This window comes from Sus scrofa, chromosome 14 (genome assembly GCF_054392235.1).
Source record: "Sus scrofa isolate SSC_HxYL_T2T_F1_AM1 chromosome 14, Sscrofa_HxYL_maternal_Yorkshire_Landrace_v2.0, whole genome shotgun sequence".
Taxonomy (NCBI): domain Eukaryota; kingdom Metazoa; phylum Chordata; class Mammalia; order Artiodactyla; family Suidae; genus Sus; species Sus scrofa.
In genome coordinates this window covers 64,120,677-64,139,771 of record NC_139396.1, presented here as the reverse complement: position 1 = coordinate 64,139,771, position 19,095 = coordinate 64,120,677, and the positions used below count along the sequence as shown (strand labels likewise).

General features: G+C 43.4%; 1 protein-coding gene across 4 annotated transcripts in view; it reads left to right on the top strand.

Annotated features, from left to right (window-relative positions):
• The first annotated feature begins 7,659 nt into the window (after window positions 1-7,659).
• Window positions 7,660-19,095, top strand: part of PIWIL3 (piwi like RNA-mediated gene silencing 3) — a 34,041-nt gene continuing 22,605 nt past the window's right edge. Inside the window, exons 1-8 of one of the 4 annotated variants that reach the window (XM_021073160.2) lie at window positions 7,681-7,959; window positions 8,466-8,676; window positions 11,410-11,542; window positions 13,426-13,569; window positions 14,415-14,629; window positions 16,651-16,769; window positions 17,660-17,740; window positions 18,691-18,888. In XM_021073160.2, coding sequence (XP_020928819.1) covers window positions 8,482-8,676; window positions 11,410-11,542; window positions 13,426-13,569; window positions 14,415-14,629; window positions 16,651-16,769; window positions 17,660-17,740; window positions 18,691-18,888 — 1,085 coding nt within the window. In that variant the 5' untranslated portion in view covers window positions 7,681-7,959; window positions 8,466-8,481. Of the gene's footprint in view, window positions 7,960-8,449; window positions 8,677-11,409; window positions 11,543-13,425; window positions 13,570-14,414; window positions 14,630-16,650; window positions 16,770-17,659; window positions 17,741-18,690; window positions 18,889-19,095 lie in introns of all 4 variants that reach the window. The other 3 variants (XM_021073159.2, XM_021073162.2, XM_084994624.1) reach the window with 3 other exon arrangements.

The following is a 19,095-nucleotide window of genomic DNA, read 5'->3' as shown; positions in this document are numbered from 1 at the left end:
GGTGGCCCATGTAAGAAAGGCAAGTGACTTTATACTCAGAACTGGATCAGAGATGGGTTTGTTTGTTTGTTTGTTTTTGCCCCCACCCCCTGACCCCACCGCACCTACAGCATATGGAAGTTCCTGGGCCAGGTATCGAATCCGAGCTGCAGCTGCAGCAGAGACCTATGACACAGCTACGGCCAGATCCTTTAACCCACTGCACTGGGCTAGTGAACTCTTGCCTCCGTGCAACCTGAGCCACTGCAATTGGATTCTTAACCCAGTGGGCCACAGTGGGAACTCCTGGATCAGAGGTTTTGAATCAACCTAGAAGTGTATGATGGTGATTCTCATGATTCAGAGTTCATGACCTCTGGACCACAGGTAGAGGTAAATCCCTAGCACTTTTACTTGCATTTGTGCCCAATCTGAATCATCTGGTGTTTATGTTGACCATTTGGCCTTTGAGAATGCCCAGGGATCCAGAATCATTCTGTAGGGTTCTTCCTCCCGAGGCTACACCAGAATCAAGATGCATCATTATAACCAAGCAGGACCCAAGGGGCCTTCTCAGGACAGATCCCTCCCCTACATCCCTCCCCTAGCTCCTCTCTGAGGTTCCTATCTAGATAATAGTATCTGATGCACAATTCCTGAGTTTTTCAGATGCTAAAACCATCACCAAATGGAAGAAATTAACTACTTAATGATCAGGAGGTCCTTGGCCCCCAGGCCTTCTGGAGTCTAAGGATTGATCACTATCAACTAATCAGGGAACGATGCACAAGAGGGTCACAGACCTTGAGACACCCCTCCCTCACCTGGCCTTAAAAATGCTTTGCTAAAACCCTTCGGGGTGTTTGGAGTTTCAGAGCACCACCTGCTTTTATAATAAATGCTGCATTCTATTCACCATAACCGGGTATCAGTAGATTGGCTTTCTGTATAAAGGTGAGCAGACCCAAGTTTGGTTTGGTGACATCATTAAGTGCTTGGAGTCCTCAAATAGCCTACTGGGAAGAGGAGAAACATTTATGGCAGTCAAGAGTCCTGTTATCCATTCTATCACAAAAAAGAACCAATTTGGACTTCAAATAAGGAGTACACTGTAGCGCAGAACTTGCCCAGAGCAAGGCTGTTCTCTCTCCCTGAATCCCACATTTTTCATTTTCAATGGTGATAATAAGGCACTCTCACATGGATGTGACAACCCACTTTTTATGACAACCTTATCTTTATGACTCGATGATCATCAATCAAGAGGCGGAAAAACTTAAGGACTGTGATCACAGGATCTCATGGAGAGGTGGATCTCTGGCTAATTCTTACCATGTTTATTTGAGTGCTGCTGATCGGAGAGGAAGGCCACTGCCACCCCCTAGGAAACACACTGTTCTTCCCCCATGACACATAATCAAATTCTGAGGCTGTGGGTGAAGGTCAACACTGTGAGCAAGGGTGGCCTGGACAGGTATATTCCAATTTGGTTTTGTTCCATGAGCCTTGGGGTAGCTTATACAGCTACACCATGGAAGCCCAAATTCAAATGGGAAGAATAAAATGCTAAGAAAGGGACACACATAGGGGAGAAGAGAAGGTAAGTGTGAACTAATTAACCGTCTATATTAAGTATAGTTTATAAAAATATGGAACCCATAGTTTCATCTTTCATTCAGTCAGCGGGCACCTAGTTCCCTCCTGTTGACTGAAAAAAAAATGCACAACCTAAAAGTCAAGAATTATGTTTTATTGGGTGGACTTACTGAAGATCTAAGCTTGGGATACCGCTGTTCAGCTGTTCCAAAGAGGTAAGGGAGGAGCCAGGATATATAGGAGTTTTTGCCCCCCAAAAGACAAAAAACACACAGGTAAACATCAAATATTACTGCTAATCACAAGAGCAGATATTTCAAATTAATTATCTTAGTGCTTTTTGATGTATGGGAAGAGGCAAATCTTACTGAAATTATCCCTAGGATGTGCATCTTATCTAGGTCCAGTATTCTGTTTTCCTCCATCCTGATTTCCCCTCAGGGTGCATCATTGGGTCACCTGCAGTGACTGATGGTTTTATGGCTGCAAGGTCCTTTGTCTACTGAAATGGCAGGTAATATTTTTTGTGCAAACTCCCTTTGGGGTAAGTATTCCTAACCTCTGGTTTCTACTTCAAAGAGCAAAAGTCCAAGGGTCATGGGCCCAGAGAATCACCATCACACACTTTTAGGTTGATTCACTGGTTATCAAAACCTCTGACCAGTCCCTCCAGCCCTAGCCCTGCTTGTAAAGCCAAAGAAGATGACATACAAACATACAACAAGCATCTGTAAAGATGGCTAACACATCCAATAATTAAGGGAAATGCAAATCACAATGAACTATCGCCTCATAACCATTAGGATATCCACACCGTATGTATGTATCACATTAAAAAAAAAACTACTCATCTATTGATTGAGATTTAGGTTGCTTTTGCCTGCTGGCTATTACAAACAATGCTGCTATGACTACGGCTTTGCAAGTATCTCTTTGAGGTTTTTGTTAGTTTGTTTTGGTTTTTTTTGTTTGTTTGTTTTCTGCTTTTTTTTTTTTTTTTTTTTTTTTTTTTGGTCTTTTCAGGGCCGCATCTGTGGCATATGGAGGCTCCCAGGCTAGGGCTCAAATCAGAGCTGTAGCCACTGGCCTACACCACAGCTCACTGCAGTGCCAGATCCTTAACCCACTGAGCAAGGCCTGGGATCAAACAGGCATCCTCATGGATGCTAGTCAGATTTGTTTCTGCTGAGCCACGATGGGAACTCCTGAGATTTTGATTTTAATTCTTTTGGATATATACCCAAGACTGGGATTGCTAGGTCATATGGCAATTTTATTTGTAATTTCTTAAGGAACTGCCATACTGTTTCCCATAGTGGCTGGACCATTTCATCCCCACCAACAGCACATATTTTATGTATACCAGTACTTATTTTCTGGTTTTCAGGGTAGAACCCTTCCACCTTAGAAGTACCATTATGACTTGGAGCCTACTCTGCCTACTCACCTCAGGTATCTAAGTGGCCACTTCCAGGAGCTACGCAAAGGCAACCACCTCTGCATCCCAGGCTCCGACAGTTAAATTATTTTGGTGGGTGATTATATAGCCCACATTCATTGTCCTTCAGAATTTTCATGGGGCCACTCATCATTGAATTCCCAGCACCACACCAGGCTATTCTCAATTGTACCCTTGGAAAGATCCCATTATTGTTACTGAACCAAACTGGTTGGCTCACTTGAGCACAGTAAAGCCAATCTACTGACAGTATGTTGCAGTGAAGGAAACTGCAGCATTTATTGCAGGGCACTGAGCAAAGAGTCCAAGGCAGCTAGTGCTCAAAATACCCACGCTCCCCATAGGTTTCAGCAAAGCATTTTTAAGAGCAAGGTGAGGGAGGGGCTTTCCAGGGTATGTGATTAGCTCAAGCTGATTGGTTGATGGTGAGGTAATGTCGCCAGAGCTGCTTTAAGTGTTTCCTCAAAACCCTCTGACCTCTACCTTTAGTGGAATTTTCCTTGCTTAAAACCCTCCAATTCCCCTACCTTTACCAGGAGTTAATATAAATCTTTAAGTTAAAGGGTCCAGAGATAAGAAAGGAAGCTAAAGCAAAAAACCCCAGATGGAACCAGCTGGAGCCAAGATGACATGAATCTGAATTCCAACAGACCCTGAGTCTCAGTACAGGCTGAAGTTACTACATTAGCATATTAAATAAGAAGCCTACTACTGTCAGGACGAGACCTTAAAGGATCAAAAAAGGATGAAAGGGAGTAGCATCCCACTCCCTCTAAAAAGCCCTGTCCCTTCCCCATAAATAAATGCCTATGCTTCTCCATCATTAGCTTTGATCTCGAAGAGACAGCAGTGAGTAACGGCTTGAAGCAAGACCTTAATTCTCTGCTCAGGAATTGAACCTGGGCAACCTGGATGAAAACCAGGAGTCCTAGCCATTAGATTATCTAGAGGCTGAAAGCAAAATTGCCAATTTTTACCCCCTATTGAAAGCAAAAATGTTCCAAGGAGGCAAAGACTGTGAAAGCAGGCAGAACTTTTATTATTAGAAACATAGTACAACATGTGGGAGAGCACAGAGAAGTAGTCTATCTATGGCAGAAGCAAAGAAGTAATACATACCCTAAAGGGGGTGCAGGTGCGGGCGTCCTCCTCAAGGAGGAGTACACCAGAGAGGTGATTTAAATTGTTTACATAGGACAGTTCTTCTGGGTCTGTGTTCTCCTTTGACTAATTATCTTGTTTTATTTCTCACACCTGACCAGACCAGGGCCCTCCCCAATATGTACGCTTACCTTTTGGCAAAAATGGATTCTAGAGCAAAGGGTTCTGGGACGGTGTCAGAACTTATGGCCTAGCGCCCCCTCCCTTTTTGACCCCTAGAAGTCTTCCTGCACGTGTGTAATTGGGAAGGTCTCCTTGACCCCAGAAGTGACTGAAGTGGTTACCCTATCTTTCTACTCCAGCAGAGCACCTGCCATCAACTTTCTCCTTGAAGTGCCAAAGTGAAGGTCCGATTTACTCAGCCTAACAAGTCCCAGCTGTTCTCAGCCCTGGGCCCCTCTACCTCCTACCTCAGCCTCACTCCTCCTCCCTTTGTCTTTACTCATTAAAATTAAATCACTCTGCCCAGGTGGGTGTGAAGTTGATCTATGAATTTAGCTCCCAATTCTCCATTCTTTGGCCACAAAATAGAGTTTGTGCTGTGTCAATCTCAGCTTCGGTTTTGGTTTCCTTATTCACCTGGTGGTTGAAAGTGTTCCCTGCCCTACCAGTAAATAAAGGGTGTTGCAGCCATCAAGCCTCTACAGCTGCTGATACCCACTGTGAGCCCTGAGGGAACTCAGGGTGAGACTCACCCTCAGGACACTCAGGATGGGAAAGAACAGGATACTGGCCCTAGACAGCTAAGGTGCACAGCAAAGGAATGATTTCAATAAGCCCAGACTCTTACATCTTCCTATACATAGAAAAGCACTGCATTCATGAACTTGAGATGCCTGGTTTCCTTTACTTAAATAGTAATCTTTTTATATTCTGCTGCCTGGTTTTTGATGCAAAATTCCCACATATCCTGGCTCTTCCTTCACCTCTTCAGAGCAGTCCGTCAGAGCTATCTGAGGGGCTGTCTCCCGGGCTTAAAGTCCTCAGGAAGGCCACCAAATAAAACATAATTCTCAACTTTTAGGTTATTCTTTCTTTTTTTTTTTTTTTTCAGTCTACAGCCTACTCGAGCCCTCCCCCACAAAGGCAGCATCCTTAGGAACAGGATCATAGGACTTAATTTGGTAACAATAACAGGGCAGTGTCACAAAGGTTAACACTATCAATCCTCAGGCTCTGGTAGGCCTGGGTGCTACATGCTCATGGTCATCAAATGGTTAAATTTCCTCCATTTGGTGGGGGTGTAAGCATCTGTAAAACAGCAAAGGAAATGTGCATCAGGTATCATTATCTAGGTACTTCAGAAAAGAGCTAAAGCACACAGGGGAGAGGTCTGTCCTAGGAAGGCCCCATAGGGTCCTGCTCAGTTATAGGTACAGCCATCAGTTATGAGTCCCAAGTACTGATGCCAGAAAGATGTTACGGGAATCTGGGTTCTTGTTCACAGTCAAAGAATGAACTCCGTGAACATATAGGCAGCAAGCAAGCAAAGTCTTTATTACAGGAAATCAAATAGCTCCCAGGGCTGCTGGGAGTGGGGAGAAGAGCCCCTGCTCTCTATTGTCCTATAGGGGTTTTTATCCCTTAAAGATGGGGGGATAGCAACGTGGAGTCCAGAAAGTTGTGGTTTCCTCCCATTGGCCTTGTCTGGTTACCTGTATCAGTCCTGTTCAATAGGAGTTTTAGGGATGGAAATGTCCTTTAAGTTTTATGGTTTCTTTGTCCTTCTCTTCCCTTAGACTGAATCACCATTTCTCTCCTTCCTTTTCTGTCAGTTGAGGAGTGTGTTAGAGATTAAGGTGCATGTGGAAGTAGGTACACTTCCTATAGTAAACAAGGCCTATGGGGAATATTACTCTCTGGAGCCCTTAAACCACAAATGTTAATCAATAGCCACACCAAAGAATGCAACGAAGCCCATGCTCCTACGCTGACTTAGTATTCTGCCCCCGTACCATGAAGAGGTGGTGGTGAGTAATGCAGGTTTAGGAAATATTTTCCAAGAACCTTTTACACCTGAATATTAGATTGGACTTGAGGCAGAACACTGAGTCCACAAATACTGTCCAGAAGGGTCTCATCCAATCCAACATTCCAGAGTTTTTTTTCCCTTTCACGTCATCTCTTCTCTCTGTATCCTCTCCTGGTCACCCTCCACCAGACAAACCAGAATCTTAAGCAAACCAGAATGCACAATAGGCATGCCTACTACCCAGAAGGTACCCAGGGCCGGATGCTATGAAAGTAATCTGAACACCCACAAGGATTTTCCAGGGAAATTTCAGTGAAACTGAGGGAACTAAGTCAATGTCTAAATTCAGTGCATCTTCAAATTAACAGGACAACTAGAACTCAGTGCAGTGATTCTAGACTGATATGTTAGAATCCTTCTATACATCTATCTATGTACAGAATAGATACATAGATATTTTATGTATCTATTCTATACATAAAGAATTGAATTCCTTATGTCTATACATAAAGAATTGAATTCTTTGTGTATTAAAGAATACATTTAAAGGAACAGCGAGGAATTTTTGAGCACTTAGCACATTTAGGCTTTTTCAGTCTTTAGGATCATTTGAAGATATAGCCAACAAAACATTGTGTTACTGGAGCATCAGGACAGAGCAGAATAGAGTTCAGGTTTAGAGCTGGGCAAACACACAGGTTACCATAGGATAAAAATGGAATTTCAGGATTTCCCTTGTGGTGTAATGGGTTAAAGATCTGGTGTTGTCACTGCAGGGGCTGGGGTCCTGCTGTGGCACAGGTTCCATTCCTGTCCTGGGACCTTCCACATGCCATAGGTATGGCCAGAAAAAAGGGGGTGGGGGTTTCAAAGCAGTGGATAAGGTAAGGATTATTCAAGAAAAAAGGTCAGATAATTATCTTTCTCATAATTAAAACGGGTATTCAGTATGCACCTCAGGGGTTTAAATGCAAAACAATGCAACTATAAAAATACTAAAAGAAAAATTAGTGATTTAAAAAATTTAAGTGGCAAAGGCAAAGAATGACAGAAACCTGGAAGCAATTAACAAAAAGACCAATAACAGCAAACATCATTTACAAAAACAACCTCCAATACTTAGTTTACAAATCACTACAAATCTACTTGTAGGGATCTGTGCCAAAGAGATGATTATGGATGAGCCCAGGTTTGAATCCAAAGGCAGTCACAGCAGCTAAAATTTATAGCAGATTTAGCTCAAGTATTAAGTGCTAAGGACAGAAGTTTCTAGATTTCCAAGTGCACATCATTTGGCAAAGTCAACTGGCAGTTTAATCTGCAGATAGTTGATGGGCAGGATCAGGTGGGGCCAAGGGCAGGCAGAGCCGCCTCCACTCCCATCCCACTGACATTCACTCAGAACATCTCTTAATTCTTAATTCTGCCAGGTGCAGATCAGGGTTGGCTGCTTTGGGGCCAGGATGGAGGTGGTGCCGGAAGAGGCAGGGCCAGCAGCGTTGAAATTGAAATTGAAATTGGGGTGGGCAGGGACCTTGCCTGGCAGGAACTCAGCCCCTGCCCTGTTCAGGGGTTGGTGCATCCTGCGAAGCAGTCAGACTAGTCTTCCCTCCAATCCTGCCCCGGCTTGGTGACTGTTTTGGGGCACAGGGCTGTGTCCCAGGAAGGACTAACCCTTTTGGAAAGGAGTACTGTACTTCCAACCCTGAGGAAATGAGTGCTCAAATGTGGTAGGGCTGGACGTGAGGGACCTGAGGGCACAGATCTTCTTAGTTCCAGAGGAGGAAGGAAGGTAAGTAAACTGTATGGGTTGAGGCTGGAGGACAAAGACCAGAGTTAGGTGGCTATGGTGGTATTTCAGTGGTGTATGAGTGTGTGTGTGTGTGTGTGTGTGTGTGTGAGAGAGAGAGAGAGAGAGAGAGAGAGAGAGAAAGCCTAGGGGACACCTGAGCTCTTCACTGTGGGGGAGGATGCCTAGCAAGTGAGAAGAACCCAGTTACACACCTGATTGCACCCCCAAGCACTCTTACCATAGGGTCTTGTGAATCTGTGCGGGGAAGAGAATCATAGTCAGTAATTTTCTTGAATTCCCACGAATATCTTCCCAGGTCCTTTGCCTTTTACTACAGGACACTTCTGACAATCTAGGGGTAGTTCCTCTTGTTGATGTAATCAGAAAACATGTGTAGTTAGTAGCCTGATGATTATTTGAAGTCATAGTTAAAAACAAAAAATTCCCAAGCAACCATGAAGAGATGCCTAACATAACCATGTTCTTTAAGAGCCTCTCCCCTTCAGGGTCATCAGGACAGCCATGACCGGCAGGGCCAGGAGTCGAGCCCGAGGCAGAGCACGCAGTCGATCAGCTCCCGAACCTGCAGAGCCCCAGCCATCTGAAGTAGCCAGAGCATCTGAAGTAACCCAAGCACCTACTGGGCTCCAAGCGCCTGAAGTACCAGGACCCGCCCCACCACCGAACTTCGCTGATATAGTGAGACGCAGCGCAGCAGTGAGCTTCCTAATGTTCTCTTTATGAAAAACATGCTGCTTATTCAGAAAAGAGAGAATTGGTTGCTGAGCCAGTATGGTTCAGGTTTAGAGTTCTATCCTGCTAAAAGAGAACTAGTATGTCTTGTAAGAACAGTGTATGTAGGCTTTGTCTCCCTGGATATCCCCTCCACTGCCTCTCTTTCGTGTGTGTCTTCACAGAAGCAAAGCAGATTTTCTTTCAACCCCGAGGGGATAGAAAGGTATTTACATCCCTAGGCCTTAGCCGGTGACTCCTCTTTGGGGAGTGACTTCAAAATGGGCAATTTTGGAGTTCTAGTGTGGCTCAGTGGGTTGAGGATCTGGTGTTGCCACTACTGTGGCATGGGTTTGATCCCTGGCCCAGGAACTTTCACATGCCATAGGTGCAGCCAAGAAAACAAACAAACAAAAATGGGCAATTTCATTCAAGGCTTGTACAAACTGAGTTGGGTAGAATTTCCAGTCTTGTTTAAAACTTGCTATCCCTGCTGTGTGTCTATCACTTCTGTCTTTCCTTCACCTGCATCCACTTTGCATGCTGAGGGTCTTGCTTTTACAAACTGGGTTAGGTCCTGGTGCTGGCCCAGCAGTCACATGACCCCCATCAGGTCTCATTCCTTCTCCTCAGGACTGTTGGTTCTCTTTCCTCCTCTTGCTCAAGCCTCAACCCCTCCTCCTGCTCCTCTTCTATCCTAACTCTCGTCCATCCTTTAACATCAACTCCTATGTCACTGAGCAAATAGAGCATCAAAGCAGAACTTCAACATTGTCTTACTAAATCTCCACATCCTGGCCTTGGCCCCTCACCTGAGACCCTAGGGCACTGGCTCTGCTCCTAACTAAAGGGAAATACCTCCTGGGCCCCTCAACCAGTTCCCCAGCTCCCAGCATCTCCCCTGCAATTCTCCTGTCTCCTGAGTCCTAGATCATGCCCATCTCCCTACAACCAACCGAGTTGATGCCCATCCAGTAAGAATCTTCTCTTGGATCCTGCTTTCCTCACAGTTACTTCCTTTCTCTTTGCTTCTCATCAAAGAAGTCTTGTTTCTACTGTGAACTCCTGTCCTTGTTTCCCCTTTGTCCCTTTACTCCAGTATGGTGCCTTCCCCATCGCTCCACTGAACCAGCTCTCATTGGGCTTCCCCAGTATCCTCCACTTTGTCAAACCCTCAGGTCGGTCCTCGTCCTCCTTGGTCTTGGGAGGACCATCACTGGTACTTGGAACAGTTGAGCCTCTTTTCTCCTTGATCACATTCCCTCCATGTGGTGGTCAGGTCACTGCACACCATTGGTTTTCCACCAACTTCACTGGCCACCACTCTAGCTTCCCTTGGCTTGATTCTCCTTCTGCCCTATCAGTATGCCTAGGAACTAGTCCTTTGTAGTCCTTGGGCCTCTTCTCTTTGGTACATGTACTTACACCTTTGGTCATCTTATCAGTATGGTGGGGTTTTGTTTGTTTGTTTTCTTTTGGTTGCTCTGTGGCATATGGATTTCCCGGGCCAGGTATAACATCTGAGCCCTGTGGCAACACCGGATCCTTTAACCCACTGTGCTGGGCCGGGGATTGAACCTGTGTCCTTGTGCTATAGAAAGCTGCACATCATGCTGTACCACAGTGAGAATGCCTTGGGTTGTTTTTGTTTTTGCCACATCTATGGCATGTGGAAGGTCCTGGGCCAGGATCCAACCCCTGCCACAGCAGAGACAATGTGGGATCCTTAACCACCAGGAAACTCTCAGTATCGTGGTTTTTAAGTGCAATCTGCTATGTGCACAGGTTCCTGTCTGTATCTCCAGGCAGACCCCTCTCTTGCATTAATGATCATCCATCCCCATGGATGTTGTGTGTTTCTGATTTGCCCTCCCAGACAACTCCTAATTACTTCATTTGATGAAATGCCTTTCTTTCAGTTGTTTAGCTCAAGTCTTTGGATTCATCCTCTCTTGCCTCCAAACCCTTCGCATAAACCAGGAAATATCGTTGTCCTTGAATTAAAAAAAGTCTCTGATCATTTCTCACCCCCTCTAATACTACCCACTGGGCTAAACCACCAGCATCCCTGGCTGAACCTCACAAGTGGCCTCCTAACTGGTCGTCTTGCTTTTGCTCTGATCTCATCCTTAGTCTGTTCCCAACACAGAATTGGATAAGTTGGATTTATATTCAACCATCACCCCATAAGGGCTCCCGTTTTCTCAGAGTTAGAGGCAAACACCTTAAGATGGCCTCCCTCCCACTACCTCTCCAAGTCCTCCTGCTTCTCCCTCCCTTCTTCATCTTGCTCTTCCTTGAGCATTTCTTCCTTAGGAGCTTTGCTCTTTCCTCCACCTGAGGCTTGTGTAACCTTGTTAACTCACTGCCCCTGAGTCTTTGTTTCAACGTCAGCTTCTTAATGAAACCTTGCTTTGTCCCCCACAAATTAATGCAACAAGTCCCATCATACCTCACCTACCCAATAACTCCCAATTTTCCATACTTGGCTTTTGGTCTACTTTTTTTCACTTCCCTAGCAGTGATCATATTCATGCTATATAAGTTAGTCATCAATCTATTTTCTGCCACTGGAATGTTAGCTTTTCAAGGGAAGTTCCTTTGTTTCACACCCCAGTACATGCATCATGGCACATGGCAGGCTATATGACAATTTTTGGATGATGATTAAACAAACAGATAACATTTCTCTTTATTTTTTATCTCCAAAAAATGCAGGCTCGAAAACCTGGTCAAATCCAGCCTAGACTCCAGTTGCTGTCAAGGGTTAGCCAAGTGGCTGGAGCTGGCCCACGCCAAGTGGTTGAGGCTGGCCCACCAATAGGAGCAGAAGGAATGTCTCAGCCTTCAGGTAAAAGGTGGGAAGAAGAAAGATATGGTAAGGGGCAGAGGATGCTTAGTACGGGAGTGTACATGACAGAGATAAAATTCTAGACAGCCTCAGTATTCTGTGAGGTTTGGTAGGATGGGAAGAACGTACAGCTCACAACTGTCTCCTACAGTGAATTATCTGGCTATCAATCCTTTATTCCACTTATAGTTTTAAGGCTTATGGAAGAAGAAATGGAGGTCATTATTCATTAGCCAATTGAATGTAATTGCTTTTCTTTTCCTTTTCTTTTTTAATCTTTTTTAGGGCTGCACCTGTGCCACATGGAAGTTCACAGGCTAGGGGTCTAATCCGAGCTGCAGCTGTCAGCCTGCGCCACAGCCACAGCAATGCCAGATCTGAGCCATATCTGCAATTTATACTGCAGCTTGCATCAGCGTCGGATTCTTAACGCACTGAATGAGGTCAGGTTTGGAACCTGCAACATCATGGATGCTAGTTGGAGTCTTAACCCACTGAGCCAAAATGGGAACTCTGTAATTGCTTTTCAAATTTAGACAATGCATTGGTGTGACACTCTAAGTTAACCAGGAGTTTCTGGAACAAGAGTTTCCTGGGTTCCTGAATCGTTAAACGGAGAGATTGAGCAGTTCCTCAAACATTTACCTAAATTGTATTATCCTCCCAGGTGAAAGGTTATTATACAGGTGAGCCCACAGGCTCAGATGTTGTCATTTGGATTTGGTTAATGCAATGAAACCTTAGATCTGATTCTCCAGCCACCTTTTAGAAACACTTTTAAAATTTTTATTGTGATAAGAACAGAATGTTCTACACCCTTATTTATTTTTACAACATAGTATTAACTATAGGCATTATGTTGTACGGTAGATCTCTAGAACGAACTTATCTTGCATAACTGAAATTTTGTATCTGTTGATTACCAACTCCCTATTTCCCCTCCCCCATTCCCCAAAAAGCACCATTCTACTCTCCAATCCTGGGTTTGACTGTTGTATAAGCGGAATTATGCAGTGTTTGTCCTTTTGTGACTGGCTTATTTCACTTAGCATAATGTCTATGGGACCTCAAACTCTCTCTAAGACAAAACTGAAAAAGCCCCTGGCTGGGACAAGAATTACAAGACCCTTATTGTCCCAGCAATAATAATTATTGCCCCAGCAGTAATTGTTAAAAACTTCCTAGGTCCCCCTCCCCCCACCTTGAGCAACCCTGCCTGTTCCTTCCTGCCCCTACTAAGGAAGGTATTTGGCCTATTTTCACTCCGCCCCTATAGGGGCATTATATGCACCCAATGAACCACCAAGTGGATCATACATAAGGCCCCTCTTTCCCCAGCCAATCAGCAGGTCATCAGGGGTATCATAAGACTTCTCTCTCTCCTTTGTCCTTGGGCTATAAAAACAAGACACGCCTCTCCCAGATCAGCAGGAAGTCTGGAAATTCTTTTCCAACCCATGTATGGACACAACAATGTTTTCTTCGAGGTTCACTCATGTTGTTGCATATTGCAGGATTTCTTTTTCTTTCTTTCTTTTTTTTTTTTTTTTTTTTGCCACCACCAGGCATATGGAGTTCCTGGGCCAGGGGTTAAATCTGAGCTGCAGTCAAGACCCAAACTGCAGCTGCAGCAATGCAGGATCCTTAACCCACTGCGCTGGGCCTGGGATTGAACCTGTATCCCAGTGCTCCCAAGCAGGAACTCCAGGATTTCCTTTTTTAATGTTGAACAACATTCCAGTTGAAAAATCTTGTACTCTGAACCAAAAACCAGATGAAACAAGGCAAATATGAGAGCAGGGAGAAATGAGGTGCTAAGGTAACCACTGATGTAGACTGGGGACTTGTGTAAATTAATGATTTTCATGCTTGTTTATATGTAGAGGAACTTCAGCTGGCATCTAGATTGCAGGAATCCAGATTGCAGGAATCCTGGCTGAGAGAGAGGACAGATGTTGGTAGAAATTTTCGAGACTTTGTGGTGAATACTCGGCAGAAATTGGGCCATGTTAGAGAGTCAACGAAAGGTATGCTGGCCATTAACAGGTTTTGTTTTTTGTTTGTTTAAGGCTGAACCTGTGGCATATGGAAGTTCCCAGGCCTAGGGGTCGAATCAGAGTTGCAGCTGCCAGCCTATACCACAGTCATAGCAATGCAGGATCCGAGCCTCATCTGCAACCGACACCATAGTTCATGGCAACGCTGGATCTCTGACCCACTGAGTGAGGCCAGGGATCACATCCTCATGGATACTAATTGGATTTGTTTCCACGGCGCCACAATGAGAACTTCCAACAATATAGTTTTACGGAGTTGTTCAGGTCACGGTTTTTAATAAGTTTGTACTTGAGTTATCTGATGCTTTATACCACCATAGTAAGTGGAGGTACTCTCTTAGCTTCTCATATTTTTGTAGTAACATTCACTTGTGCAGAAATGAAGGTTTAGAGTCTTGGATATACTCTTCATTTTCCACTCTTCGTTTTATAATCACTAAGATAGAATGACCCAGTTCTTTGGTGCTGAGATTTTAATAAACTCAAACTATACACAAAAACAACCAAAACGAAATATTATGTACAGTGCCCCCACAACCCCTGCTTTTTGAAGCCTTGTGCTGCAGAGGTTTCCTTTGATATTTTAATTATTGTTAAATACCTCAATCCTTGAAATTCCCAAATGTGGGCTTGCATAGGATTCAGCTTAATTGATGTTAGGGATTCTGGATGCCATGTGTATATAACTGCTTATGTTGTTGGCTGTCAATCTCCTTGTTTGATCTACTTTTGGTGCTCAATATTGTGGTGTCCAAATTGTTTGGGATCTGATCAGCTACTCTGTTTCATTATTAACAAGTGGCTCCATTTTTCAGGCATACAAGGTAGGCCAGTAGAGCTGTTTTCGAACCATGTCCAGCTGAGGTCTTGTTCCCAGAGGAATTTATACAAGTACAACGTCATCTATACACCAGGCATAGAAGATGGAAGAAAACGTGAAGCTTTACTCTCTGAACTTGAAAAGTTGTTGGGAAAGTGTCACATATATGATGGAAATTATTTATTATTACCTCACCCGCTGGGGGAAATGGTTAAGTACTATTACTCTACGTTTTGCTGACATTGTTCTTTCTCTCCCATTTTCACTCTCCCATTTTCAATCTGTTATAGCCAAACTCACACTGTTCCTGTGAAACAGACTGTGGAGACATCCTGCATGCCCCTTACCCATATGACTTATAACAAAATCACATGCCATGTTTGATTATCACTGATACTCTAGTGTCTCATTTCAGTGCTTAAATTGAATTTAATGTAAAGGTAAAAAAAGAGGTTCCTGTTGTGGCTCAGCAGTTGATGAACCCAACAAGCATCCATGAAGATAAGGGTTTGATCCCTGGCCTTGCTCAGTGGGTTAAGGATCTGGTGTTGCTGTGAGCTGTGGTTTAGGTCAAAGACGGGGCTCAGATCCCACATGCCTGTGGCTCTGGAGTAGGTCGGCGGCTACAGCTCCAATCCCCTAGCCTGGGAACTTTCATATGCTGTGAGTGTGGCCCTAAAGAGATGAAAGAAAAAAAAAAAGTAAAAAAAAATACATCTTATGACCTTTTTAAATATTTATTTGCTTTTTAGGGGCATACCACGGCATATGGAAGTTCTCAGGCTAGGGGTCGAATCAGAGCTACAGCTGCTAGTCTATGCCACAGCCACAGCAATGTGGGATCCAAGCCTCATTTGCAATCTACACACATGTCAGAGCAACACCAGACCCCAACCCACTGAGTGAGGCCAGGGATAGAACCTGCATCCTCATGGATACTAGTCGGATTCGTTTCGGCTGAGCCAAAAACAGCAATTCCTCTTTTACCTTTTTAATAGTACAATATGTTTCAAATGCTGATAAGTTTTGAGTAATTTATTTATTAATTTCTTTTTTTTTTTTTTTGGTCTTTTTTTGTTGTTGTTGTTGTTGTTGTTGCTGCTATTTCTTGGGCCGCTCCCGCGGCATATGGAGGTTCCCCAGGCCAGGGGTCGAATCGGAGCTGTAGCCACCGGCCTACGCCAGAGCCACAGCAACGCGGGATCCGAGCCGCGTCTGCAACCTACACCGCAGCTCACGGCAACGCCGGATCCTTAACCCACTGAGCAAGGGTAGGGACCGAACCCGCAACCTCATGGTTCCTAGTCGGATTCGTTAACCACTGCGCCACGACGGGAACTCCTATTTATTAATTTCTTGTTCCCTCAAACTTTATCAGGAAAAAAAATCATTGAGAGAAGGACTTAACTATTTTCTTCTGTAAGCTTCTACCAAATAATTCATAGGAGTTTAAGTAAAAAATGTTTTGGGAGTTCCCGTCGTGGAGCAGTGGTTAACGAATCCGACTAGGAACCATGAGGTTGAGGGTTCGGTCCCTGCCCTTGCTCAGTGGGTTAACGATCTGGCGTTGCCGTGAGCTGTGGTGTAGGTTGCAGACGCGGCTCGCTTGGATCCCACGTTGCTGTGGCTCTGGCGTAGGCCGGTGGCTACAGCTCCGATTGGACCCCTAGCCTGGGAACCTCCATATGCCGAGGGAGCGGCCCAAAGAAATAGCAAAAAGACAAAAAAAAAAAAAAGTTTTAATTTATATATTAAATTGACTCTTTTTATCTTGTAAATCATGTTTTCTACCTGCATGCACTTTTTTTTTTTTTTTTTTTTTTTGGTGGGAAATACTGCTCCTTCCACTGTGCTGTGCTGGACACTAAGTGACCTATTGATTTGTGACACAAAGGAGCTTAGTTTCCTTGGATGAACTTTTTTTTAAAGAACTTTCTGTTTTTTTTTTTTGTTTTTTGTTTTTTTTTGTCTTTTTAGGGCCACACATGCGGCATATGGAGGTTCCCAGGCTAGGGGTCTAATTGGATCTACAGCTGCTGGCCTGCACCACAGCCATAGCAACTCAGCATCTGACCCCAATCTTTGACCTACACTACAGCTCACGGCAATGTCAGATCTTTAACCCACTAAGCAAGGCCAGTGATCGAATCTGTGTCCTCATGGATTACTAGTCGAGTTCGTTAACCACCGAGCCACGACAGGAACTCCAAGAACTTTGTTTTTAATCTCAGAAAAAGGAGGCAGTCAGCAAGGTGAATGACAAGCCTGTGAAGATAACTTTCGAGCTCTCCAGGGAACTCCAGACCACTTCCCCAGATTGCCTACGCTATTACAACATTCTCTTTAGAAAGTACGTTAGTAATGTTTTCTTGAGATTCTGTTTCATTTTACTGTGTTAATGATGCTGAATATAGCCATATGCTTCTCAGATTTTATGTTCTTAACAATTCTTATGTACTGAAAGGATGAAGGATCTTTGAGATGAAATGACACTTGAGCCTCACCTAGACATGTGCAAATTCTATGGCTTTCCTCGATATTTCACTCCCTGCCCACCCCTACTTCCCATGTCTGGTACCATGTTTATTTCTTCCTAGAGCAAATATACCTGTTTTCTGTTCTAGTCTTAGTGTGATTGGAAAAAAAAAAAAGCCAAAATTAAAAACTGGAACACATAGAGCCTACAAAAGATACTCTGTTTCATCTCTAGGAATAAAGGACATTACTGATGGCCTTTCCATGTTATACTGTTTTTTTTTTTTTTTTTTTTTTTTTTTTTGTCTTTTTGCCTTTTCTTGGGCCGCTCCCACGGCATATGGAGGTTCCCAGACTAGGGGTCAAATCGGAGCTGTTGCCACCAGCCTACACCAGAGCCACAGCAACGCAGGATCTGAGCCATGTCTGCGACGTACACCACAGCTCATGGCAATGCCGGATCGTTAACCCACTGAGCAAGGGCAGGGACCGAACCCGCAACCTCATGGTTCCTAGTCGGATTTGTTAACCACTGCGCCACGATGGGAACTCCCTCCATGTTATACTGTTTTATATTATGAAAGAGACAAAACTTGAGGTTAAATGAACGTCAGTAATATAACTTGAATCAGGCATTTTGTGTTAATTGTTAGTATAAACAATATTACTGACAGATTTTTTTCGTTCTAATGCATCCTTATGTGTGTTACAAATGCTTACTAATATTCACTGCACTTTCAACAAAATGTATGCTTCCAATTCTAGAATATTGGAGAAGATTGGTTTGAATCAAGTTGGTCGCAACTATTACAATAAATATATGAAGACTGTGTTCAACCAGCATAGGTATGTATGAAGTGGAAACTTTCACTTTTCTGTAGAAATAATCATAGACACTTATGAGAAAGTTGCCCATTCGAAGTGATGTATGGTTTACAAGTGATGATCTTTTAAATACTATGCAGTGGCTATGAACAAATAAGTTGTAATTCGAAGTTACAACTTAAAATGTAAACTTAAAACTTTAAAATTGACTCTAAAAATCCTAGCATAATAAGCATAAACTTTGGAGTTCCCATCGTGGCTCAGTGGTTAATGAATCCGACTAGGAACCATGAAGTTTCAGGTTCGATCCCTGGCCTTGCTCAGTGGGTTAAGGATCCAACGTTGCCATGAGGTTGTGGTTTCGATCCCTGGCCTTGCTCAATGGGTTAAGGATCCAATGTTGCCATGAGCTGTGGTGTAGGTTGCAGATATGGCTCGGATCCCGCATTGCTATGGCTGTGGTGTAGGCCGGTGGCAACAGCTCCGATTAGACCCCTAGCCTGGGAACCTCCATATGCCAAGGGTGCGGCCCAAGAAATGGCCAAAAAAAAATAAAATAAACTTTAAGATGATCTGTTATTGTATACACCTTAGGAAATCAAAATAATCATCCCAAATTTGGGTAATCTCTCTGAAAATATTTTCTGTCTTAACAATTGTGTCTATTTCTGTATGTGTTACTTATTGGTATATGTGTATATAATTTACATACATATATATCATATATATTCTCATATAATAGTTTAAGCCTGTAGGTGATAATAAAAATGTTTTAACAAAGGTGATATATTACTCATAACTAGCATATCTTGTATATCTTTTTGAAGGTCCTTCAAAAGACCAGTGATTATTAAAAATAAGAATTAAAACTGACTCTTACATGTCAGTTTTAGATAGGTTAGGTCATGTAACACTTGGCTTTATGCCCAGAGCTGGGATCTTGACACACACACATCTAACTTAATTTATAGGTTGGAAATCTGGTGTGGCTATGTTACTTCTGTTCTTCCATATGAAACTGGTCTTACCCTCTGCGCTGATGTGATCCACAAAGTGCTCCGAATGGAAACTGCTTATGATTTAATATCACGCATTCATGAAAAAGCTGAGGGAAAAGATGTTAAAGAGAAAATTTTTAAAAAATTAGTTGGGTCATCTGTTCTTACAAAGTAAGTCTGCTTTTTAAAAACCTACCCAATCACTTTGACTTTTTTCCATTAGAGATGTTCTTAGGGTTTTTTTAAAAAAATAATATTACATGTTGATATTCAGAAGTAGAAATAGCATGAAAAAAAGATAGCAAGAATCATTAGATACTTTTTCTCATCTTTTACATAGAATGTGAGAGGAATATCTGTCAATTGTAAACTTTGTTG